The 20,763-nt window shown below is 51.1% G+C and overlaps 1 protein-coding gene across 3 annotated transcripts; it reads right to left on the reverse strand.

The window, feature by feature from the left end:
* Positions 1-5,467: 5,467 nt before the first annotated feature.
* PLD2 (phospholipase D2) lies at positions 5,468-18,769 on the reverse strand. 3 transcript variants are annotated; one of them, XM_043903570.1, is made up of 25 exons: positions 18,637-18,769; positions 17,981-18,090; positions 17,764-17,894; positions 17,518-17,660; positions 16,976-17,081; positions 16,818-16,883; positions 16,635-16,693; positions 16,381-16,473; positions 16,129-16,281; positions 14,954-15,103; positions 11,746-11,829; positions 11,525-11,603; positions 10,644-10,754; positions 10,290-10,460; positions 9,798-9,924; positions 9,479-9,597; positions 9,280-9,393; positions 9,022-9,126; positions 8,722-8,810; positions 8,490-8,603; positions 8,247-8,296; positions 7,834-7,968; positions 7,453-7,606; positions 6,409-6,523; positions 5,468-6,161 (listed from the first exon to the last, which is right to left on the reverse strand). In XM_043903570.1, the coding sequence occupies exons 2-25, from the start codon at positions 18,087-18,089 to the stop codon at positions 5,937-5,939; spliced, it is 2,802 nt and encodes a 933-aa protein (XP_043759505.1). In that variant the 5' UTR covers position 18,090; positions 18,637-18,769; the 3' UTR covers positions 5,468-5,936. The 3 variants fall into 3 exon arrangements, with proteins under 3 accessions (XP_043759505.1, XP_043759506.1, XP_043759507.1); XM_043903571.1 differs by lacking the exons at positions 17,981-18,090; positions 18,637-18,769 and having other exon boundaries at positions 17,518-17,676; positions 17,764-17,889; XM_043903572.1 differs by lacking the exons at positions 17,518-17,660; positions 17,764-17,894; positions 17,981-18,090; positions 18,637-18,769 and adding an exon at positions 17,283-17,510.
* Between the last annotated feature and the right edge of the window lie 1,994 nt (positions 18,770-20,763).

Below are 20,763 nucleotides of genomic sequence, written 5' to 3' on the forward strand. Positions count from 1 at the left end.
GTGCAGGGGAGCAGTAAGAATCTGTGTCGACCTTCTTCAAATCTTGCTTGGGTCACCTTAGGTCTAGGCGTGTTGGCATAGAACCCCCCGCCGTTAGCCTCACTGGAGGCTGGGTAATGCTATATAAAGAACAAGGAGTCATGTTCTGCCACTGACAAGCTGTGTGACCTTGAGCGAGTTGCTTTGCTTCTCTGGGCCTTTGCAAATTTGAAAGAGAAGCCTGTTTGATCTTTGAGATCACTTGTAACAATGATAGTGCAAGACCCCACCTCCAGTCTTAATGTAAACATTACTTTGTTGTTGTTGTCATTATTTAATGTCTCAGTCGTGTCCAACTCTGTGAACCCATGGACTGTAGCCTGCCAGGCTCCTCTAACTATGGGATTTCCCAGGCAAGAATACTAGAGTGGGTTGCCATTTTCTTCTCCAGGGGATCTTTCTGTCCCAGGGGTCAAACCCGTGTCTCTTGCATTGCCTGCAGATTCTTTACTGCTGAGCCACCTGGGAAGCATGTAACCATCACTTAGGAGAGCTTAGGGCTTCCCTGGTGGCTTAGACGGTGAAGAATCTTTCTGCAATGCAGGAGACCTGAGTTTGACCCCTGGGTCGGGAATCTCTCCTGGAGAAGGGAATGGCTTCAGTGTTCTTGCTTGGAGAATTCCATGTACAGAGGAGCCTGGCGGGCTACAAGTCCATGGGGTCACAACAACTGAGCTACTACAATTGAGTGACTAACACTTGCACTTTTCACTGCTGCTGCTGCTGCTAAGTTGCTTCAGTCGTGTCCTGCTCTGTGCGACCCCATAGACGGCAGCCCACCAGGCTTCGCTGTCCCTGGGATTTTCCAGGCAAGAACACTGGAGTGGGTTGCCATTTCCTTCTCCAATGCATGAAAGTGAAATCACTTTTCACTAGGAGAGTTTAAATGAAAAGTCCTTGGAAAGGGACAGACATTCTCCTTTCTGGACCCTTGTTTTCACATTCAGATGCACATCCAGTTTTGTTCCCCCACCCTCCCCCTCTTCTGTTTACCTTGCATTTGTCCTTGTCCAAGCCACAATCATCACTCACCTTCAATGCTCTTATTAGCCTCCTACTTGATCTTCTTGATTGACCTCTTTAAGGTCAATTCTCTATGCTCTATGCTCTGGTTTTTCTAAAACTCACTCAAATCTGATGTCACTCTCCTGTTAAGATCCTTCGCTGACTCCCCACTGTCTTTTGAGTCTAAAGTGTGGCAATCATGACCCTTCAAGATTCTGCCTGCTTCTCCAACCCTCTTTTTCAGTACTCCACCATTCAACCTCACACACTCTAGCCATATGGAAATCCTCTCCATGCAGTTTCCAGAACTCAACAGACCCTCCTCCAGCCTTTGCTCCTGCCATTTTTTCTCTCTGGAATATTCTGACCATGCCCATTCTCACTGCCTTTTGCTTTGCCCTTCATGTCTAAATTAATTCCTCCATGAAGCCTTCCTTGACCCCCCCGGGACTGAGTTTGGCTCTTCTGTTTTAGCCACCAGGCTTCAACCCATGGTAACTTTTAATACCTTGAATGGTAAAATGTTGAATCTCCTTAAAGGTTAAGAGTTATGTCTGCCTTGTTCAACACAGGGCCTGGCACCCACTAGAGGTTTAGTAGCATGTATATGAATGAAGCCTCTGTATCTGGGCAGGCACTGGATGGTAACTCAAAGACAAGACCATGGGATAGTAGGAAAAAACACAGAATTTAAAGTTAGTGCTTTGTGCAAGTCATTCATCCCTCTGAGGCTCAATTCTATCACAGTAAAATAGGGATAATAACAGGGAGGTTAGAATAAAAGAAAATTAAGTGTGTGAAGCACTTGGTATGTATGAAGCTCTCAATAAATTTACTAATGCCTAAGAGTAAGACATTAGTAAATTAAGCCTCAGTGAGATTAATGACTTGCACAAAGCACTAACTTTAAATTCTGTGTTTTTTCCCTGCTTCCCCATGGTCTTGTTCTGGTGGCTCAGACAGTAAAGAATCTGCCTGCAATGCAGGAGACCTGGGTACAGCCCCTGGGTTGGGAAGATCCCCTGCAGAAGGGAATGGCAACCCACTCCAGTATTTTTGCCTAGAGAATCTCTTGGGCAGAAGAGCCTGGGAGGCAATAGTCTGTGGGATCACAAAGAGTCAGATATGACCAAACAACTAACACTTTCACTTTACTCTTAGGCAGTGTTTAATAAAGAGATACTTAATTATTGAATGACCAAATGAAGATCACGGTGTGTGGGCGAGGGGGAGGGGAGGGTATGTTACATGGCCAGCCAAACTTCAAGAGGCAATGGCATCTGGGCCTGGGGAAGACAAGATTGGAAAAGACTGGAGAAACAAGATTGGCCCCATGTGGATGATTTTTTTCTTAATATTTATTTATATATTTGGCTGCCTCAGGTCTTTGTTGTGTCATCTTTCTTAGTTGCTTCACAGCATGGGAATCTTAGTTCCCCACCAGGGAATCCAATCCATGTTCCCTGCATTGCAAGGCAGATTGTTAACCACTGGACCACAAGGGAAGTCCCCATGCTGATAATTATTGAAGCTGGAGTATTGATGCATGGGTCCCTAAAGGATCACCATCCCCTATTCTCTACTTTTATGTCCATATGAAACTGTCCATAATAATTTAAAAAGAGGTAATATGGTGGAGGAAGCCCTGAATCAGGCATCAAGAAAAGTTAAAATAGAAATTTCCCCGGTGGCCCAGTGGCTGAGACTCCATGCTCCTAGTGCAGGGGGCCAGGGTTCAATCCTTGGTTAGGGAACTAGATCCCTCTCACATGTGGCAAGAAAGAGTTGCAGTGCCACAGCAAAGATCCCATGTGCCACAACTAAGACCCAGTGCAGCCAAATAAATATTGGGATGGAAAAAAGTTAAAAGTATTAAAAATAAGACAAATTTTGAATCCCTGGGGGATGGATATTTTGCACAGACACAACCACCCTCAGATCCTCCCACCCATCTTGGGAAGCTGGATTTCTTCTCTTCATCCTGGGTCTAGAGCCAACTCTTCTGACTGCAAACTCACTGCTCTTTTCCCTGCCCTGTGGGGGTCTCCATTCAAGAAACTCCATGACCAATGAGGGCAGAGCAGATAGACCAACAGACAGTATGAAGCAGAAGCCCACCTACCCCAGCCCAGTCCCAGGGCAGCTGCTACCTCCACCCCACAGTTAATGAGATAATGGTCCCCTAGGGAAAGAGGTACTTAGTGCTGACAATGAGGCTAATTAGCAGAATGCCAATTAGTACCTGGGGACCGCTATATAAGCGAGGGGGAATTGCTTGTGCGGAAATGGCTTTTTCAGAGGAACAGAGGGCTGCACTCAAAGGAGAGGATGGGAGCAAAGCCATAGCATCCCCTCTCTCCACGTCATCATCCACAAGGACCTCTCCTCCAGGAAGGCCTCCTAAAGTACTCACTGTTTTCCCTCTGTTTCTTCCTGCTCAATTCTGAGATTGAGGGGTGAGGCCAGAGGAATGAAGGGCAAGAGCCAGGACTGTGCTAAACTTTTTTCCAATTGCAAAATATTTCAGATATACAAAAATATATGGAAAAATTATGCATAAAATTTATATCCCACAACCCAACTTGAGAAATAAAAAAGTTGGGGCTTCCCTGGTGGTCCAGTGGCTAAGATTCCATGATACCAAGGCAGTGGATCTGGGTTGGATCCCTGGTCAGGGAAACTAGATCCCACATGCCACAAGTAAGAATTTGCATCCTGCAACTAAAGATCCCACGTGCTGCAACAAAGACCGAAGATCCTTCAGGCTGCAATTAAGACCTGGTGCGGCCAAATAAACAAACATTAAAATAATAATAGTAAAAGTCACCAGTTCAAAGAGCTCTCACTGTATACCCGTTATCTTAGCCTTTTCTCTCTACCTGCCATGGGAGGCAACCCTCCTCAATCCAGTGTGTTCTATACTGTCTTGTAGCTATGTATGGATGTGACAGTTGGCCCATAAAGAAGGTCGAGAGCCAAAGAAGTGATGGCTTTTGAGCTGTGGTGTTGGAGAAGACTCTTGAGAGTCCCTTGGACTGCCAAGAGATCAAACCAGTCAATCCTAAAGTCCTTCATTAGAAGGACTAATGCTGAAACTGAAGCTCGAATACTTTGGCCACCTGATGCAAAGAGCTGACTCATTAGAAAAGACCCCAATGCTGGAAAAGTTTGAAGGCAGGAGAAGGGGATGACAGAGGACGAGATGGTTGGACGGTGTCACCAGCTCAATGGACGTGAGTTTGAGCAAGCTCCAGGAGATGATGAAGGACAGGGAAGCCTGGCGTGCTGCAGTTCATGGGGTCACAAAGAGTGGAATGCGACTGAACAACACACTCTCTCATACACAACATCGTGTACTTTCTCTCTTCCCTCTGCAGCAGTGCCAACCGATGGAACTCTATGCAATGACAAAAATGGTCTCCATCCAGTATGCTAGCCACTAGCTGTGAGTGGCTCCCAGTCACTTGGTGGCTGATGCAAGGAACTAAATCTTTACCTAGTTCTAATTGTTATAAATTTAAGTGTAAATAGCCAAATGTGGCTGGTGGCTACTGTACTGGACAGTGAAGCTGTGTCCTATGAGGGTGGGGACTTTGTGGTACTCACTGCTGTGGGTCTAGATGATGTCTGGCAAAGAGCAGGTGCTCAATAAATATTTAAGTCAACGACTGAATCTTTACAGCAAGACAGTTATGTGAGTATTATTCGCATTTCCCCATCTTCCCTCATGGCTCAGCTGGTAAAGAATCCACATGCAATGCGGGAGACCTGGGTTCGATCCCTGGGTTGGGAAGATCCCCTGGAGAAGGGAATGGCTACCCACTCCAGTATTCTGGCCTAGAGAATTCCATGATCTGTATAGTCCATGGGGTCGCAGAGTCGGACACTACTGAGCAAGTTTCACTTTCACTTTCATTCCCATTTCCCAGTTGGGACCACCGAGGCCCAGAGAAGTGATGTGACTTGACAAGGCCACTGAGGTAAAAAGTGACTAGCCCAAGACTTGGGCCCAGTTCTTCCTGACCTCAAGCCTATACCCTTACCCTATACCCTTATACCCCTATACCCTTACCGACTCCCAGGGGCTTCCCTAAGCCTCCCCTGGACAGTCACTTGAGGAACAAGGTGCGGCCCCTCTGGGCCCTTCTCTGGGCGCCTCCCTCACCTGCAGCCACACCCTGGGCTCCATTTTCCTCCAGGAGTCCCGGTTTGGGTCCACGCTTCCTCCCACCCAGGCAGCCCTATGTGAACACCTGGTCTTCCCAGCACCGAGTGATGGGGCTCCAAAAGCCACAGACAAGTGGAGCAGAGCTGAGATGAAGCCAAAGAAAGAAAGGAGCGGGGTGGGGAGGGGGTGAAGGGCCTGTGTGGGTCTGGGGGCCGCTGAGACACACACTCAGTTCAGCCAAGGAAGAGACAAGGACCTTTTCTAGGCTTTTATTTATGAAATGCTTATTGAACGGATACAAAGTTAGTGTCTTTGTCAGCAGCTGGTGGAGGGAGTTAGTGTGCATCCCCCCTCCCACCCGTCCCCACCATGGGCGCTGAAGCCAGCAGTGACTCCATCCTTCCCTCCGCCTTGGCAGTAATGAGCTGGGAGAGTAGGAGGCTGGCCCCAGGCATCCTGGCAGGAATCTTGCTTCTCCTTTGTAGTAGTGGTTTGAACTGGGCAGCAAGGAGGAGGAAGCTCTCTGGGACCCTCTTCCATCTCCCCAACCCAGGGTTGGGAGTGTCCTCTTTGATTGTTTCCCAGAAAAGGTCCTTTGTGACTTCTCTAGTCCCCTCCAGGGATGCCTGCCTCCCCCAGGTCTCAAAGGCATTGCCCCGGTCCTGAGGGTTAGGGGGCAGAGAACCAGAGGCTGGTGACCTCTTCCAGGCCAGAGGAGCTGCAGTTATGTCCACACTTCTAGGGGCATCACACCCTCCTTGCTACCCAGGGAGGGCAGCAAATACTCATCCTCCAGGAACTTGAGGGGGAAGTGGACAAGGTGGCCCTGGACCTGGGTGAGTTCAGACCGGGCCAAGGGAGGGCTGACTGTGGCCAGGGGCTCTATGACCACATACTCCCGAAGTGCCCGCAGGGAGCGTGTGGCATTGGATGGCAGGCATCGGAAGATCTGTGGGTGGGGGATGCATGGAAGCCAATAAGGCTTGAGGAGACTCTGCCAAGAGTCCAAGCCCAACCAGGCTACATGCCCCCACTCCCCACACCATATCCCCCTACACTGACCCTGAACCCCATGATGTCCCCAGACCCTCATCTCCTTATGAGAATGGCTGTGTGAAGTGGCTCCTCTCCATCCTGCCCTGGACAAAATAATCCCTGAACTTTCCTGGGCCAGCACTCTCCCAACCCCCACACACCTGCTCATAGATATTGGCATTGCTCTCAGCTGTGCCTTGCCACAACTGGAAGAAAGCATCACAGACTGGGTCTCGGAGATCCAGATCCGGCCAAGCAGCAGCCCCTAGAATCACGCTGTGGGAGAAAGGGGTCCCAGTGGGGTTAGATTAAGATCCTTCAAGGGCCTGAGTACCAGAAAAGTTATGGTGGGCCTATCCAGGTAATTGAAAATAGATGCATGGTTAAACAGTAAAATTAGGGCTTCCCTGGTGGCTCAGGCAGTAAAAATTCTGCTTGCAATATGAGAGACCCAGGTTCAACCCCTGGGTTGGGAAGATCCCCTGAAGAAGGGAATAGCTACCCACTCCAGTATTCTTGCCTGGAGAATTCCATGGACAAAGGAGCCTGGTGGGCTTACAGTCCATGGAACTGCAAAAAGCTGGACAGAAGTCAGCAACTAACACTTTTGCTAAACAATCAAATCAGTGTAAACAAGTCCAACAGAGCTTTAATTTGTCTCTACTTTGGTGATGACTTTATTTATTTATTTATTTTTTTTGGTGATGACTTTAATGCTTAAAAAAAAATACCAAATTATTTTTGAAATACTTGTTTCCCTCTCTCTTTTTTTTTTTTTTGGTATCCCTGGGGGCAGGTACCCTAAACTGGATTAGTCTGTCTCTAAGTACTGAAGCAACTAAGCACGCAAGCAAGTACTAAGCAAGTACTAGTAAGGGGCTTCCCAGGTGGCGCTAGTGGTAAAGAACTGCCTGTCAATGCAGGAGACTTAGGAGAAGCAGGTTTGATCCCTGGTTCAGGAAGCTGTCCTGGAGGAAGGCATGGCAACCCACTCCAGTATTCTTGCCTAGAGAATCCCATAGACAGAGGAGCCTGCTGGGCTACAGTCCATAGGGTTGCAAAGAGTCAGACACGACTGAGTGATTTAGCACAGCACAAGAACTAGTAATCCAGTACTACCTCTAGACAATCCTCACACCTGTTTAAAGGGCAAACCCTCCCCCTTTCCAACTCCTCCCACCTTGTAGCATCCCTCCTGGCTCTACCTGAAACAGTGCTTCCGCAGACTCAAGGCAAACCTGCCTGCCTGATACTCCACACCATTCATGAGGGATAGCTCCATTTCTGTGTCCTCGATCAGCACGGCCAGCTCACTGTCCCGCTTCCCCAGCAAGCTCCGGTCATTGATGTTTGCTGAGCCTGGGTGGATGCAGGACACACTGTGTCCTCCTGAGCCCAGGGAACCCGACCCCACCCCATCACCTCTACCCAAGCACCGGCCTGTGGGCAACACACCTTCTTTGGCCTCCATCCCCAACCGGACATCAGCATCGATCTCCATTACCCAGTCCCATCCCATTGCCCCTGGCTGGGCCCTGCTCCACCTCTCCCCACCCTCCTCTCATTGCTGGGGACCCAGCACTGACCAATGATGACTGTCCGGTCATCCGCGATAAGCATCTTGCTGTGGATATAGATGAGCTCCGAGACTGGGTGCCCGCCTAGTTCTCCATGTGTGCGCAGCCCACAGATGGAAATGTAGTTCCGCCACTCTGTCCCCACTGTGAGCAAGGGACGGGAGAGACAGGGTGGGGAGTGAGGTGAGAGGTGCCCTCCACTGCAGACGGAGTCCTGGCCCATCCACCGCCTCACTTCAGAAGCCCTATATAGCCTGGTCTATACACTTCTCTCTGCACTAATAGGCCACCATGGACTCCGGCAGTAACCACAGAAGCATGCGGGCATGACAGCCTCCATCCCTCCATCCCTGGGGCTCCAGTCCCTCAATCTCCCCCTCCCCGGGGGTCCAGGGCTTGAACCCCCTGCCCCCAGAACTCACTGGCTGCTTTGAGACGATGTAAAATTGAATATTCCCCACGACACAGCGTCCTGAGCGAAAAGAATGGGTGAGGGAGGTGGAAGCTGGATGGTGGGATTGGGGGTGTGGGGCGGGGCGGGGCGGGCTCAGGGGATGTCAGAAAAGAGGTGGACCTCAACAGTCCAGCAAGAAGGGATCAGGATGGGGCCAGAGAGGGGCAGAGTCTGGCAGGGGTTGGGGTGGGCGGGGCGGGGCGGTGGTCACCTGTAAGTGAAGTGCAGAATGGCCTGGATGGAGTTACCACCACCTGTGGAGATGTCACCCTCGAACCCAGGGAGCAGGGGCAAAAGTACATAGACTCGGAAGCACTGCCCCTGTCTGGGGAGGGGCGGAGTCAGAGGTGTGACCCGTCTCCCAAGCCCCACCCTCCCCTCACCCGTCTAGTCGGTCTTAAACCACACCCACAACCCCCAGATTCCAGGCTGGTCCGCCTTACTTGTGGGCCTTCAGGATTCTGTCCACAATCTCATCGCCCACCTTGTTCAGCACCGTCCGCCCATCTGAGCAGCTAATGAAGAACTGATTCTGGAGCAGGGACCAATGACGGACGTCAGCAGTCCGGCCCCCGTCAGCAGTTCCTGTCCTCAGCTCCCTGTTGCCAATCCCCATCCCCAGGCTCCCGGCCCTGGGTCCAGGCTTCACCAAGTTCTCCAGGTCCAGCTAGGCCAGCCCTCAACGACTGAGCCCACTGACAGGATATCGTAAGTTTCTCTGCTCCACCCTCACCCCGACAGACCTCAATGTAGAGGAAGTGCCGGCTCTCTCTGATGGTATGCAGGTAGGCATTGAGAATGGAGTTCTCCAGGGTGCCCGCTGACCAGCGGTCCACTGACCGCAAGACCTGCGGGAACGACGGATAGGATGTGGCTCCTGAGTCCAGGAGAGGAGGCGTTCGGGGGCGGGGGCGGGAGGGCGCTCTCGGTCAGGGAGAGTGCTGAAGGGAGGTTGCGCTGACGGCAGCGGGGAGGGGGGCGGGCTGGATTCCGAGCCTCACCTGCACAGTGGCGCACTGCCCTCCGGAAAGCGTGAAAGGGAGCTGGTTTGCGGTGCTCGTGGACTTGGGCAGCAGGTAGGGGTACATGGGTATCTTGTACTTGGCCTTGGTAGTCTAAGGCGGAGGGGTGGCAGAGTCAGGGAGACGGCTAGCTGCCCCGGGCTCCCGCCCACCCTCCAGCCTCGGAGGGATCAAGCACCTTGGTGAAATTCCAGCGCTGGATGAAGTGCCGGGCAAGGTCCCGGGCAGGTGGGCCGTGGACTGCCACCCCAATGTCCCGCCATGGCATCCGGGGCATAGTCTCCCTGTCAATGAAATCTGCAGGGAGGATGTCCCAGGAGAGTCAGGGAAGAGGTCAGGGACGGTCCCTTGGGAACACTTGGATTGGGGGGGAGGAGGTGCTGACCAGAGAGGAGGTGGCATTACCCTTGACCCAGTTCATCCCATCCTCAGACCCAGGCCCGCCCTCTGCCCCGGCTCCCAGCTCTCAGGGACTTTGAAGAAGGGGGACCCCCTACCATCAAAAGGCCGATCCAGCTGCACCCAGTCCTTCGTGATAAGATTGCTGTAGTCCTTGCCCAGCCAGAAGAGTTGGTTGTGAGTGAGGTCAGGGGTAGCTGGAAGGTCTGAGCATGAGGTGGAAGGCTGTAGGGGGAACACACCCAAGCCAGGGGCAAGGAGAGGTCATGGGTCACACAGAGCCAGGCCAAAGAGAAGAAAGGAGCACTGGAAGATGGAGAGACAGAGAGACACACAGAGGAAGAATGAAACAGGGAGAGTTTGATTCCTGGGCTCTCCCCTTCAGATGCATTTGAAATCCCTAGAGGAATGGGTAGTGGTCATAGGGAGGCAACTGAGTCAGTATATTCAAAGCAGGTTGTTGGGGGTCCCAGAAAGGCCTAGGAACCTTGAATGCAGGCTATGACTGGAGAGGAAGGCTGCAGCTGGGAAGGGGTGTGGATTTACATTAGTTGAGTTGAGGGGCGCTCAGGAAGGCCTTGGGGGATTACCTGGGGGGCAGCTGACTCAGAGGAGTCCCCCAGGTCAGTCAGTCTGTAGTGTAGGTCATCCCAGCGGCCATAGGCGAGGTCCAGCCCCCCCAGGAAGGCCACTACTTGGTCCACCACCAGGAGCTTCTCATGATGGGCCCACAATGTCACCTGGTCTGGGTGGCGCATCACCTGGAGCAGGTATGGGGGAGTTCATGAGGGTGGGCGTAGGTGGGAGAAGCCAGAGGCAAGGTTTGGAGGAGGCGGGGAACAGAAAGATGGAAGGATGAGACATTCAAGGACAGGGAGGGTTGAGAGGATGGGGAACTATAGTGAAGAGGGCTGGAGGAGAGGGGTCTCTGGGGCCTGAGTCACCTTTATGTTGGGATGCAGCAGCATCAGTGCCCTCTTGCTGTAGCCACTGTTGATGGCCAAGGCCAACTCCACTTCCTTGAACAGCAGTACAGACACACGGACACCCTCCTCCTGGTGGTCAGTGAGGGAATCAGATCCTAATGACCCTTTTCTGCCCTCAGGATTCCTGTGTGTTCCTCCTCTCCACCCAGAGATCCTCAGTGCTATGCCACTGACGCCCTGGTTTGACACTTACAGCAAACTTAGATTGAATATCATCTATCTGCTCACTCACTCATCCATCCACACATCTACCCACATACCTAGCATTATCGAGCCATCCATCTTCCCAAAAATTTACTCATCCCCTTATCTACCATCTGTCGTTCATCTATTTACTCACTCTCCTGGGATCTACCTTCCCAACCTCATATCCTTCTATCTCCCCTTCCATCATCTATTCATCCCCTCACCCACGCACTCTCCATCATCCACGTATCTTTCCTCCCATCCATCAACATCGATGGATGCTCCCAGCATAGCAGACACTGCACCTTGTACTGCAGCTAGTAGTATTCATCAGCCCAATGAGAGAGAAAGATATGTCCATCCCTTGGTAACACAATAGAGTGTATAGGGTATTGGGAGGAAAGTCTACACCAAGGAGAGGAGGGGTAAGAACAGGGAGGTTGGTCCTCTTCTCTAAGGGAGTTCTCCCTAGGGAAGTGAAGAGGTGATGTCTGGGAGACTGAACCAGGATGGGTACATTTCCTCCTCTTCAAGTTTCAGACTCCTTACCTCCTCCCCCCACCCCCCGCTATGCTATAGTCTCTTCTGATCAGTCTCCACCCACAAGCCACCCCTTGACCATACCTCCCCTCCAGCCAGACCACTCTCCTCACCGCCTTCTTCTTGAGCATAATGTCCAGTCTCCAGTCATCTGAATGGGCTGGACGCTTCAGGTAAATCTCAGGACTCAACCTGGGATTCAGGGCAGCAGGTGAGGGTAAGCTAAGCTTCCAACAACAGCCTCTCCTCCCCTTCCACTCCTTTTCTGACCCAAAAGCTCATCTGTTGCAGGTACTAACCTACCCTTTCTTGCTCAGGTTATTCCCCCACTTACCACCAGTCTGTGATGAAAATCTCTTCTTGAGCTCGCAGGATGGCATCTGCCACAGCAGCAAAGTAACCTGCCCCATTCACAAACCTGGGGGGAGGCCAAGCCAAGGAGATCAGGGAAGTCAGAAGCCAGAAAGCTCTGGAGGGTGAAGACCGAAGGACAGTAATGGGTCAGAGGTGACAGCAAGGTCAAAGACCAAGAGTGATCACAGAGGTCAGATAGTAGCAGATATTTCAAAGTGGAATAAATTTGCCAGTATGAACTAAATAAAATTAAAAGTTACAAAAGACACAATAAAGAAAATGACTAAAGACCGGGAGAATTAATACATCACATATAAAGAGTTCCAACAAATCAGTAACAAAAAGACATATAAGCCAGTTGAACAAAGAATAAGAACTGATAGCTCACAGGGAGAAAACGGCCAGTCATAGTTGAAAAGATGTTCAATTTCATCGCTAAACAAGGAAATTGATATTAAAATAAAATAACACTTTTTAAATCCACTCTGGCAAAAATTAAAATCACAGGTAACACTCAGTATCAACATATGGGGGAGTGAGTATTCTCATAGACTATGAGAATATAAATTGATTTTATAGCCTTTTTAGAGGACAACTTGGCAGTATCTAACAGTGTATTAAATGTACATACTCCCTAATACCATTAAATGCACTTAGTAATTCTTTATCTAGGAAGACATCCTATTAAATGCTTAGGCAAATATTGTGTTTATTGCAGTATTGTTTATAAGACTGAAAGTGGGAAATAATGTAAATGCCTAATCTCTAACACATGTATTAAGTGGGAAAAAAAATAAAACAAAGGAGAGGGCGCATGGTCTTATTTACATTAAAATAAAAAGTAACATATATGCACAAGTGCATGGACATATGCAGGAAAAGATCTGGGAAGATAAATATCAAACTATCACCAAGATTAGTTTTGGGAAGAGATATGCAGGAAAAGATCTGGGAAGATAACTATCACCAGGATTACTTTTGGGGAGAGAAATGGGATTTGTGGGAGGGGGAGTAGGGAAGAACTAAGGTATGGCGGGTAGGTAAAGGCTTGTCCAAGTTCTGCATTGTTAGACTTTTATTTACTTTTTAAATATTTGTTTATTTATTTGGCTGCAGAGGGTCTTAGTTGTGACATGTAGGCTCTTTGTTACAGAATGTGGGGTCTAGTTCCCTCAGCAGGGATTGAACCCAGGCCCACTGCATTGAGAACAGTGAATCTTAGCCATTGGACCACCAGGGAAGCCCCTGTTAGACTTTTAATAACTGTTCTGTTTGATGGTGAAGAGCAGGGTCTTGACCCAGACTGCCTGCCTTTGAATCTATTGTTTACAAGGTGTGTGACCTTGGCAAGTTATTTAACTTCTCCTTGACTCAGTTTTCTCATCTGGAAAATGGAGATAACAACTGTACCTGTGTCATGGAGTAAGTTCATAAACTTAAAGCAGCTTCCCTGGTGGCTCAGCAGGAAGAATCTGCCTGCCAGTGCAAGAGACGTAGGTTTAATCCCGGGTTGGGAAGATCCCCTGGAGAAGAAAATGGCAACCCACTCCAGTATTCTTCCCTAGGAAATCCCATGGACAGAGGAGCCTGATGGGCTACAGTCCATGGCATCGCAAAAGAGTTAGATATGACTTAGCGACTAAACAACAACAACTGCTACTGCTAACTCACTTCAGTCGTGTCCGACTCTGTGCGACCCCATCCCTGGGATTCTCCAGGCTAGAACACTGGAGTGGGTTGCCATTTCCTTCTCCAATTGCATAAAAGTGAAAAGTGAAAGTGAAGTCGCTCAGTCATGTCTGACTCTTCAAGACCCCATGGACTGCAGCCTACCAGGCTCCTCCGTCCATGGGATTTTCCAGACAAGAGTACTGGAGTGGGGTGCCATTGCCTTCTCCGAAACAACAACAACTACAAAGCATAAAACACTCAGAACAGTCCCTGGCTCATACTAACTGGTACAATCAGTTCTTTTGTTAAAAAATAAACTTCAAAAGGGTACAAATGAACTTATCTACAAAACAGAAGTAGTTACAGATATAGAAAACAAACTTATGGTTTCTAGGGGGTAATGGGGGAGGTAGGGATAAATTGGAAAATCAGGACTGAAATATATATACTGCTATGAAGCGACTTAGCAGTAGTATATATAAAATAATTAATAAGGACCTACTATAGAGCACAGAGAACTCTACTCAATACTCTGTAATGACCTATATGGGAAAAGAATCTAAAAAAGAGTGGTATATGTATACCTGGTATACATGTATAACTGGTTCTCTTTGTTGTACATCCAAAACCAACACATTTAAATCAATTCCAAAAAACCCACAAAATTCTCAACACTAACACCAATGGGGGGGGGGGGCGGAATTGTTTCCATGACTCCTCTCTGCTTATGATAACAGTTAACCTCCTTAGCTAGCAGGAGAGGCGCTGATCAGGCCCTCAGACATTTTTTTTTTTTTTTGGCCGAGCTGCACATGGCAGGCAAGATCTTATTTCCCTGACCAGGGATCGAACCCACACCCCTTACATTGGAAGCACTGAGTCTTAATCACTAGTCCTCTAGGGGAAGTCCCCTTCTCCACTGTTTTCTGGCTGCTGCTCCTCAAACTGGCCAGACTATTTCTAGCTTCTCTGCAGAAACCGCCCTTCATTTTATCTTGCTAACGTGAACCTCAGAGTAACTGCCTTCTGCAAGCCAGTCCAGACATCCTGCACTAGAGCAGATGTCCCTCCTCTATGCTTGGTACTCTGTGTCTATTGCCAGCATGGCAAATTCCCACTGTTTCATGATTGAATCACCTACTGTGTCTTATCCCTGCCATGGACCTGGCACATAATGGGTACTTAGAAAATGTTTATCAAATAGACCGAATGAATCAGAGAGATTTGAGATCCCTGAGAACACAGAGGGTCAGTGGGGTGAAAGGGGGTTAGAAAGGTCACAGGAGGTCAGTCAGAGAGGTCAGGGTCAGAGATCACCTAATTTGGGGTTCAGAAAGATCAGAAGGTAATCAGAGGAATCGGAATGATCAAAGGTCAGGGGGTGGGGGCGACTGGAGAAGTCAAAGGGGTAGGTTACTGAGGTCAGAAGGGATCAGAGGAGAGAGATCAAGGACTCAGGGAACACCAAGGAGGGTGAAAGACCACCGACAATTTCAGAAAGAACATCAGTGTCTCACCACCGGGCTAGGGTCCCAGGCCGGGGAGGAGCATAGCTGTCGTGCCGGTGCAGCTGAATGAAGTCTCTGCCTGGGCCCTGGGCCAGCTCGGTGATCTCCTGGGCCCACCACCGTGCCTGCCGGTAGCTGCTGCACTTGAGAATCAAGGACCTGGGCAAGAACAAAGGATGGACCACCATCCTTGCCCTCCATACCTCTGGCTTGGCCCAGAAATCCTCCTCCTTTAGCTGTCCGCTCTTCCCCACCTCCTTCCTCAGTCCATACTTGATTTCACAGGGACAGGGCATACATCTGTCTTATTCACAGCTGGGTTCTTGGCACTTAGTATTGTGCCAGCCACTCAAGTTTGTTGTCTGTTTTTGGTTTTTTTTTTGGGGGGGGGGGCGGTGAGCTATGCAGCATGGCATGTGGGATCTTACTTCCCTGACCAGGGATCACACCTGTGCCCCTTGCAGTGGAAGCATGGAGTCTTAACCACTGGATCAGCAGGAAAGTCCCTCAAGTTTATTGAATGAATAAATGAATGGGCAGAGTGTCCTTTCTTTGCACCAAAAGCCCTTCCAAGACGGGCCTGGGATCTGGGACCCTTTGCTGCAATGCTTGCACCTGGACCCACTGCTCCTGGAGCAACAAAACACAAAGAAACTATATGGGACTAAAAACTGTGTGCAAAACAAAACAAAACAAAAACTGTGTGCATGCAGTTAGGGCAAATTTTGGACAAAAGATACAAAGAGACCAAAAACCCAACTGCCCCTTCTGCAAAGCCCAGAGCAAAAGCAGGGTATAGTGCATGCCCCCTGTATGCAACACCACCTAAGGAAGGGGCAAATTACCTAACCCACCCCTCCAGCCTGACCTCTGGACACATCCCTACCCTCATCCCACATAAGGAAGCAGCTCGTTCCTCCCTCTCCCTGAGGGAGGGAGCAAGCAAGGGAACCTATTGTTTGTTTCCGCAAACCCTCAACCCCAGAGAAAGCTCTGGGCCAGCCTCTAGGAGCAGCCCCAAGCATCTGGCTAGAGCGTTCCCTGGTTCCAAATCATGGCCATCTCCGGAGGGGTGGGGTGGGAACACCTTCCTCTCTTCCCTGGTCTCTTCCACGCATCTCCCCTTAGGGCCCCAGGCTGGCTCTTCACTCACCAGGTGCCTGTCCACACCAGGGAGGCCTTACCTGTGAGAGGTGTCGACCCGGACCCCATACCGTGCCTCTGTACTCCTTTTCCCCACCTGCACCTCGAAGCCAGGGTCGAAGAGCTGAACAAAGGAGATGGCGCCGGTCTCGAGGCACATGTATAGCAGGAAGGAGTCCTTCACCACCAGCCACCTGAAGTGGAAGGGCTCCAGCCGTGCCTTCATGCCCCCCCACCCTGGGATCTCCTTCCTTACCCCCACCCACTGTCCAGCCACTCTGCTCAGCCCTCACCGCTTGGACCAGCGATAACAAACTTGGTCTCGGCCGCAGCAGGTGAGGCCAGGAAGGCGGTGGCCACCTGAGCGCTTCCGGATCACCCCCTCCCTGTGGGGAAAACCAGGAAGAGGTGCTGGAGAGGGATCCAGGGTTCAAACCTGTGGGGATAAAATCAGACCCCCAGCCCACCCTGTCCTGCTTTCCCTGTTCTCGGGGAGGGAGAGATTCAGACGTTGGCAGATGGTGGGTGAAGAGTGTCAGACACTCACAATCCTTTGCATCCGAGGTCTGGGATAAAGGACAGCTGACTGACTTCCAGGAACTCCGTCTGCAGAGGAAGAAAAAGGCTCAGAGCAGAGCAGAGACTCATTGTCAGTCCCTCAAATCCTACCAACCCTAGTCCTCTGCCCCCAGTCCATCTCAAGAGACCCGGTGTCAGCCCCTGACCTTACCATGGCATGGTAGTTGCGGTAGAAAGACATAGTCAGGAGGCGGTTGAGATAATTCTCCAGGTATTTCTGAAGTGAAGGGATGGGAGACAGAGAGACGGATGGGACCAGAGCCATTTGTACCCAAACACCTTCCCAGAGGACCTGGTGTCTGGTCCCACCTGCTTGCTAGAGGTACGTCTGGAGGAGCCCTCAGGACCTGCTCGGGGTAGAGAGGGTATCTCTCTGCTGTCTCCCTCTGAGGCTGGAGATGAAGCAACAGCAAAACTGTGGAAGGGATGAGTGAGGGTCAATAGGAGCTGGAGGCTGGGTCCCTGGGATCCTGAAGCACTGGAGGCGGGGACTTGGAAGAGGCGAGAAGACCTAGAGGGTAGCAGCAGGAATGCCCCCTACCCTGAGGATGGAGACAGAAAAAGGTGGGAGGCTACCAAGAGCACTTTGGGCATCCAGCCCAGCTGAGATACTGACCCAGAACCACAGACAGGCAGAGCTGAACAGGGAAGGTTTCCTGGTAACTGGGGTCAGAGGAGGGGGCCCAGTGGCCAGAGTTGGGGGAGCAAAGTAGCTGGGGTAGGGTCAGTTGTGTCCTGGGGATGAGACAGGCAGAAAGCAGCGATGGGGGCTGGGGCAGTGACACCCCTGGCTGCCTCGAGGTGAGTGAGGGGCAGCTGCCCTACAAAGGAGGCAGCCTTGTCCCCCTCACCGAGCCAGAGGGAGCAAACTCATCAAGACTTTGTGTCTCAGGAGGTCCCGATGCAACTCCTGGAAATGACGGAACTTCTTCTTGGTTGTCCAGGTGAAGTCACCGTGAGTCAAGCGGACAGAATACAGAGTGCAGGTGCCCACCTGGGGGAGTGAGGAACTGAATGGATGTTCCCTGCTTGGAAGGCAGCCCCTCACTCTGGCCAGCCCTCCCCCACCCCCATTCCCTTGGGGGCAGCCCAGCCACCTTGGATCCACTGGTGTATCTTTCAGTGCCCACCACCTGAGCTATGACGGGGACCCCAGCGGCAAACACCAAGGGGTGCGTTTTCAGAGGCTGGAGGTGGTAGATGGCCAGAAAGGGGTGCATCCGGTCGGCTGGTGGGAAAGAAAGTGGAAGAACGTGGACTCCAGGAGGCCTCAGTCCTCCTCCTCCTCTCCCCAAGACCGTCCTCCCTGTGTACCTGGGTCCTCTCCCTCCTTCAGGGTGTCCACCTCATCGGGCTCCATCTGTAACTGGCTGGAGTCCAGGTCATCCCCAGAGGGGAAAAGGCTCTGGGGGGTAGCCGCCATCCTGGGAATATGGGGAGGCCTCAGAACGGTGATCTGCTCTGCAGAACTCTACGCCCCATCCCACCCCCACGGCCCTCGGTCTCCCCAGGTCCCCCGCTTTCCCCCATCCGGCTCCCGCTGACTCTTAATCTCTCTTTGATTAGAATCCATCGGTCCGCACAGCCCTGCCAACTCGCCTCTAATCTCCATCCCCTATCTCCGATCCTTCATCCAGAAAGCCCGAGCCCCGCCTCCTGTCCCTTAATCAGGATGCCAAGGAACAACCGGCCAGGCCTGGATGGCCCCGAAGCGGGGCAGAGGAAGGGGCCCCGGGGGGGGGGTGGTTGCAAGGGGTCCCGAGCCGCCGGGGCTCCAAGCCAGGCCAAGGCAGCTGGAAGAAGGGGTCCAGGCAGGAATGAGGAAGTTAAGCGTTCTCCGCCCGGGAAAGAAACCCCGAAATCTGAGCATGCGGCTGAGTCAGGAGGCCCCGCAGCCCGAGCGCATTCCTGTCCCCGCCAGATCTCCTGGGGCCGGGATCTCCGCGGCGCCCCCTCCCCGGCCCCCTCACCCGGACAGCCCGAGCGGGCGGCGGCGCGGCTTCGCGAGCGCAGGCAGCGGAGCAGAGCCGGAGCTGGAGTCCACACCCCAGAGGGCCAGGGCGGGGCGGGCGCTCAGGGCCTGCCCTCGGGGGCGGGACGGGCCCCCGGCCTCACCTCCGCGGGATTCTCGTCTGTCCTGTCCCGCCCCCGCCGCCCTCGGCCCGCCCCGGCGTCCTGCGCGCAGTCGGGACGCGGGGCCGCCCTCAGCTCTGCTGCACCGCGCCGCCGGCCTCTAGCATCCGTGCGGCGCCATCAGCCTGGCTGTCCGTCTGTCCCGCACCGTCGGTCCGCGCGAGCCCGGACTATGCCCAGTGGGCGCTCAGCGACCTTCCTCCACTCAGGCGCCAGCTCTCCGGGTCCTCTCCGGCCGCTGATCCCGCCTGGATGACAGGCGGGACGCGCCTCCGCGGCGGGGACCTGGCAGTGCTCATTTCCCGGGCGGGCTGCGAACCACATCGGCCCGGCTTAGCCAGCGTTTATAGAAGAAAGGAATGATGAAAGGCCGGAGGGGTGGGGACAACAAATTCATTGACGTGCTCAAGCTTGCATTCTTTCATTCATTCACTGTTTATCGCGTCCTTGCCCCTCGCCAGACTCCGAGCCTACAGAAATGAACAAGACTAACACGAACTGCTCTTCTAGAACTAGCAGTCTAGGGGCAAAGAGGAAAAGTTTCAGATTCTAAAAGACAAAATATTTCAATTTTTTCAGAGCAGATTCCTTTATCTCTTCTAAATGGAAGAATGGGTTGATGGACATTTCTTGATGGCCATTTGGGTTGTTTCTAGCTTTTGTCTATTGTGAATAAAGCTCCTATAAGAAGCATCACTACGAACAAAGCTAGTGGAGGTGATGGAATTCCAGTTGAGCTATTTCAAATCCTAAAAGATGATGCTGTGAAAGTGCTGCACTCAATACGCCAGCAAATTTGGAAAACTCAGCAGTGGCCACGGGACTGGAAAAGATCAGTTTTCGTTCCAATCCCAAAGAAAGGCAATGCCAAAGAATGCTCAAACTACCGCACAATTGCACTCATCTCACACGCTAGTAAAGTGATGCTTAAAATTCTCCAAGCCAGGCGTCAGCAATACGTGAACATGAACTTCCAGATCTTCAAGCTGGTTTTAGAAAAGGCAGAGGAACCAGAGATCAAATTGCCAACATCTGCTGGATCATCGAAAAAGCAAGAGAGTTCCGGAAAAACATCTATTTCTGCTTTGTTGACTATGCCAAAGCCTTTGACTGTGTGGATCACAATAAACTGTGGAAAATTCTGAAAGAGATGGGAATACCAGACCACCTGACCTGCCTCTTGAGAAACCTGTATGCAGGTCAGGAAGCAACTGTTAAAACTGGACATGGAACAACAGACTGGTTCCAAATAGGAAAAGGAGTACATCAAGGCTGTATATTGTCAGTCTGCTTATTTAACTTACATGCAGAGTACATCATGAGAAACGCTGGGCTGAAAGAAGCACAAGCTGGAATCAAGATTGCCGGGAGAAATATCAATAATCTCAGATATGCAGATGACACCACCCTTATGGCAGAAAGTGAAGAACTAAAGAGCCTTTTGATGAAAGTGAAAAAGGGGAGTGAAAAAATTGGCTTAAAGCTCAATATTCAGAAAACTAAGATCATGGCATCCAGTCCCATCACTTCATGGGAAATAGATGGGGAAACAGTGTCAGACTTTATTTTTCTGGGCTCCAAAATCACTGCAGATGGTGATTGCAGCCATGAAATTAAAAGACGCTTACTGCTTGGAAGGAAAGTTATGGCCAACCTAGACAGCATATTAAAAAGCAGAGACATTACTTTATCAACAAAGGTCCGTCTAGTCAAAGCTATGATTTTTCCAGTGGTCATGTACGGATGTGAGAGTTGGACTATAAAGAAAGCTAAGCACAGAAAAATTGATGCTTTTGAACTGTGGTGTTGGAGAAGACTCTTGAGAGTCCCTTGGACTGCAAAGAGATCCAACTCTCTTTGGAGATCAGTCCTGGGTGTTCATTGGAAGGACTGATGTTGAAGCTGAAACTCCAGTACTTTGGCCAACTGATGCGAAGAACTGACTCTTTTGAAAAGACCCTGAT

Source organism: Cervus elaphus, chromosome 5 (assembly GCF_910594005.1).
Source record: "Cervus elaphus chromosome 5, mCerEla1.1, whole genome shotgun sequence".
Classification (NCBI taxonomy): Eukaryota; Metazoa; Chordata; class Mammalia; order Artiodactyla; family Cervidae; genus Cervus; species Cervus elaphus.